This window comes from Equus quagga, chromosome 14, assembly GCF_021613505.1.
Source record: "Equus quagga isolate Etosha38 chromosome 14, UCLA_HA_Equagga_1.0, whole genome shotgun sequence".
In the NCBI taxonomy this organism is placed as follows: domain Eukaryota; kingdom Metazoa; phylum Chordata; class Mammalia; order Perissodactyla; family Equidae; genus Equus; species Equus quagga.
In genome coordinates, this window is record NC_060280.1 from 23,563,936 (window position 1) to 23,568,928 (window position 4,993).

At 38.1% G+C, this 4,993-nt stretch overlaps 1 protein-coding gene across 1 annotated transcript; it reads left to right on the plus strand.

The window, feature by feature from the left end:
- Positions 1–1,848: 1,848 nt before the first annotated feature.
- Positions 1,849–2,790, plus strand: LOC124225724 (olfactory receptor 56A4-like). Its single transcript, XM_046638356.1, has one exon. It carries the CDS (start codon positions 1,849–1,851, stop codon positions 2,788–2,790), a length of 942 nt encoding a protein of 313 aa, XP_046494312.1.
- The last annotated feature ends 2,203 nt before the right edge of the window (positions 2,791–4,993 follow it).

Genomic DNA, 4,993 nt, shown 5'->3' on the forward strand with positions numbered 1-4,993 from the left:
TGAGGCACCTGTGTTACCTCTAAATTGAGAGCTCTGGATATATTCTCTCTTTCCCATCCTGAAGTTTGAAAGATCACTTTATGAGGAAATCTTTAAAAGAGACTTGATGGGTAGCATTGAAAAATAAAAGAAAAACTGTAATTTTGAGCTGATCCAGAAATTGAACCAAATGGAAGGAGTTCTCATACATAACCCAAGAATCATAGATTCCATGTTGCCAACACCAGGAGTAAACTCACATATTAAGCAAAATGAAAAGAGGAATGCTTAGTTTTTCAAAACTTTGGACCTGTGCTGTCTAATATAGTAGCCAGCAGCCACAAGTGACTATTGAGCATTTGTAATGTGGCTAGTCAGAATTGAGATGTGCTGTAAGTATAAAATAAACACCTGGTTTTGAAAATTTAATCCCAAAACAAAACAAAATATAAAATAGGTCCTTAATTTTTTTTATATTGATTACATGTTAAAATGATAATACTTTGGCTATATTGAGTAAAATAATATATATTATTAAAATTAATTTCACAAATTTCCTTTTAATTTTTAAGATCACTACTAGAAATTTTAAATTATGTATGTAGCTTGCATTATCTTTCTGTTGGAAGTGCTACAATAGATTATATGGGAAGTGATAATACATTAGGCAAAACAGAAGGGCACATTTGTTTCTTCCAACTTCCAAATCTGCCTTCAAATATTCAGATTTACTTCTTACCTTTGAGGAACAAACTTCTACACTCAGAAAAAAGAGGGAAGCTGACTAGGAGGGTCCAACCCTCATTGGGACCACTGCTGTTGCTGATAAAAACTGACTGAAGTTGGACTTCCTCAGAACACTAAAAAAAAAATAATGTCACTAGGGCATATTAGCCAATGTTCTCAGATAAGCCTTAGCATGGCAACATACAAAAAGTACCTCATACATGTCTTAAATATAACTGGTTATGGTGTACCAGGCCAAGAACCCACAGTAACCTATTTTGTCTGGGTTTGTAACTGACGGAGAATCCATGTGAAGTCAGATGAAGACAGCAGTTGTTGCTTTCGCTTACTCTTGGAATAATACTGTTGTGATAAAATTGCTGACACCTGAAATTTCTTGTTCCCATCTTAACTGTTTGCCCAAGACACTAGGAGACTTCTTCATATCTTCTTATCTCAAAGTGTATTCTTTTTAGACCTCTCTAAAGTGCTCACTCCTGTACAAATGATTTAACTCTAATGAAGTCTTTAGATATTTTCTGGTGATGCCCTTAGGCCTGATCCCTCCTTTGCCTGCGGTCTCCTCTCTCAGAGGAAGGATGAGGGTAAGCTTCTGTGTTTGGGCTATGGTTTATCTCCTCCAGCCGCAGGGCCTGCATAAGTGTTTTTGTTTATCGAGGCAGAAAAGGCAGTGACTGAGAGCTTCAGCTGTAGATTCAGACTTCATAGTTTCAGATCATGGTATCACCATTGTGATTTTAATAAAAGAACTTTAATTACCTTTGCCTTCATTTCCTCATCTGTACAACTGGGATGATTATGGAATTTTCTTATAAAGAGGGCAATCATGTAACTTATCAACCAAGTGGGGAAACTATTGAGACTTAAAGAGGCATAAACAGGAATTATTCAAGGAAAATAGTCGTGCTACTATTATTCTACTTATAGGATTTTTAACAGAATGGATGGGTTTATATTTATAAATTGCATAAAATAGTACCAGGCACTTAAATATTACTATTTTTCAATGGTTCTTTGGAAAATGAGCTACTCCCCATGGGTATTCATATTGACTGGATAGATTTATTCTTGTCTTACCCTCCAAGGTTTTCTGAAGTGTCAGCTGTGATCAGGTTGCTTGACATGACATCATCCAGCAACTACTCTACTGCTCCAGTCTCTGAATTCCTCCTCACCTGCTTCCCTAACTACCAGAACTGGCAGCACTGGCTGTCCTTGCCCCTCAGCCTCCTCTTCCTCCTGGCCATGGGAGCCAACGCCACCCTCCTTATCACCATCTGGCTGGAGACCTCTCTGCATGAGCCCATATACTACCTGCTCAGCCTCCTCTCTCTGCTGGACGTTGTACTCTGCCTTACTGTTATTCCTAAGGTCTTGGATATCTTCTGGTTTAACAACAAATCCATCAGTTTCTCAGCCTGCTTCCTTCAGATGTTTATTATGAATAGTTTTCTGACCATGGAATCCTGCACATTCATGGTCATGGCTTATGACCGCTATGTGGCCATCTGCCATCCACTACGATACCCGTCTATAATCACTGACCAATTTGTAGCTAGGGCTGCCATCTTTGTTGTGGTCCGCAATGCCCTTCTTACTATGCCTATACCTATACTTTCTTCCCAACTCAGATACTGTGCAAGGAACATTATCAACAACTGCATCTGTACTAACCTGTCTGTGTCCAGACTCTCCTGTGATGACATCACCTTCAGTCAGCTCTACCAGTTTGTGACAGGCTGGACCCTACTGGGCTTTGACCTCATCCTTATTGTTCTCTCCTATTCCTTTATCCTGAAAGTTGTGCTAAGGATCAAGGCTGAGCGTGCTGTGGCCAAGGCCCTGAGCACATGTGGTTCCCACTTCATCCTTATCCTCTTCTTCAGCACAGTCCTGCTGGTTCTGGTCATCACTAACCTGGCCAGGAAGAGAATTCCCCCAGATGTTCCCATCATGCTTAATATCTTGCATCACCTCATCCCCCCAGCTCTAAACCCCATTGTTTATGGTGTGAGAACAAAGGAGATCAAGCAGGGAATTCAGAAACTACTGAGAAGGTTGTAAGAGGTAAAATGTGAGACCAAACTTTGGGAATAGAAATTGATAATCGGGAATAATTTTTGTGATGCATAGGAAATTTAAATAGTTACAGCAGGAATAAGTTTGGATTTTGCTTTCTCCAATGTTTCAATTGATTATGGGGATATATCCATTACTTGGTTCCTGTTTTCTATTGTACTGACTGGAACCTTAGGTTTTGCATTCTGGAGTTACCTGGAAGTTTCCCCTGGCCTCATGTATGTGAGAGGGACTTGTCAAGCCATAATTATGGGAGCTTTATTAGAGTGATATGGTTGTTCAAATAAAGAATACGTGTTATTCCAATGATTTTCAATGCCTCTCAAATGCTTAATACTTAGATATGTATCAGATCTCTTGGTTCTACCTGACACAGTTAAAACTGGTTTTGTACCATGAATGGATCTCTTGAGGAGATATAGAAGTTGGCTCCAGAACTTTGGTTCTTATAGTTGAGCAAATGACATGTCCATCAGCTGCCTTCTCTAGTCTCAGATCTTGTTAATATATTTATCTAATACCACTTCTCTGCAATATAAATTTCCTGTAGTTCTTTCCTTCTTTCTAATGAATTTTAAAAACATTTTAAGATGACTCATTAGTCAAGTGTGTGCTTTGTTTTAAGTGAAAGTGTGTGTTTGTTTCCAGATGTGCTTTGCCAGCTTCTGACTTCATCTTATCCTACCTGACTTTTCTGTCAGATTTTAGGCACTATCTACATTTCCACTTTCTCCTGCTCATTTTAGATATAGAGTTAAATTGACTTTCTCCTTCTAGTTTCAGCCGTGTTCTGTCAATGTTCATATCCTGTGCTAGTGCCAGCATAGCTTTCCACATGATCCAGGCATCCAAATTAGTAAGTGAGTTGGACAAGGATAAGTGTATTTGACTCTTTACAATTTCCTTCTTAATCATGCCCTGAAAATGATGGGACTCAGTTATTGGCCAATATTTCCTGTGATTAATTTATATTGGTAACCAAGCCCCCTTTTGAATACTAACTGAAAACTTCATATATATCATTTTATAAGAGCCATTTGGGAATGCCCCCTAATATAGCTGATCTGTGATGAAGCTAGCCATTCTTGGGGACTTGTAAAATAATTTATCATTTCTGTAGTATTGCCTTTCAAAGTAATAGCTTTGTTATACTCTCTCTTCTCTGTTTCACAACTTCAAAGACTGATCCTCCCCAAAGTACACAACTTCTCTAACACTGTCCTATTTACCCATCATCCCGGTTGCTCCTAGCTCATTATTTTCAGATTATACCCTCTGATATTTTTTTCTTTAAGTCTATGCTCAAGTATCTTCTTCCATAGAAAATCTAACCATCTTGTTTCTCATTTCTTCTAAAAACTTTTTAGGGAAAGAATCAAGTTGTTTTCATTTCCCAAATGAATACTGATGTTGAGCATCTTTTCATGTGCCTGTTGGCCATCTGTATATCTTCCTTTGAAAAATGTCCGTTCATAGCTCCTGCCCATTTTTTCATTGGGTTGTTTGTTTTTTGTTGTTGTTGAGTAGTGTGAATTCTTTACATACTTTGGATATAAACCCCTTGTCCGGTAAATAATTTGCAAATATTTTCTCCCAGTTGGTGGGTTGTCTTTTCATTTTGTTGATGGTTTCCTTCACTTTGTAGAAGCTTTCTAGTCTGATGTAGTCCCATTTGTTAACTTTTTCTTTTGTTTCCCTTATCTGAGTAGACATGGTATTCAAAAAGATGTGACTAAGACCAATGTCAAAGAGTGTACTGCCTATATTTTCTTCTAGGACTTTTATGGTTTCAGTTCCTGCATCCAAATCGTTAATCCCTTTGGAGATAATTTTTGTGTATGGTGCAAGAAAATGGTATACTTTCATCCTTTTGCGTGTAGCTGTCCAGTTTTCCCAACAGCATTTATTGAAGAGACTTTCCTTTCTCCATTGTGTGTTCTTGGCTCCTTTGTCAAAGATTAGCCATCCATAGATGTGCGGTTTTATTTCTGGGCTTTCAATTCTGATCCATTGATCTGTTTGTCTGTTTTTGTGCCTGTACCATGCTGTTTTGATTACTATAGCTTTATAGTATGCATTGAAGTCAAGGATTGTAATGCCTCCAGATTTGTTCTTTTTTCTCAGGATTGCTTTGGCTATTTGGGGTCTGTTGTTGTTCCATATAAACTTTTGGATTCTTTCTTCTATT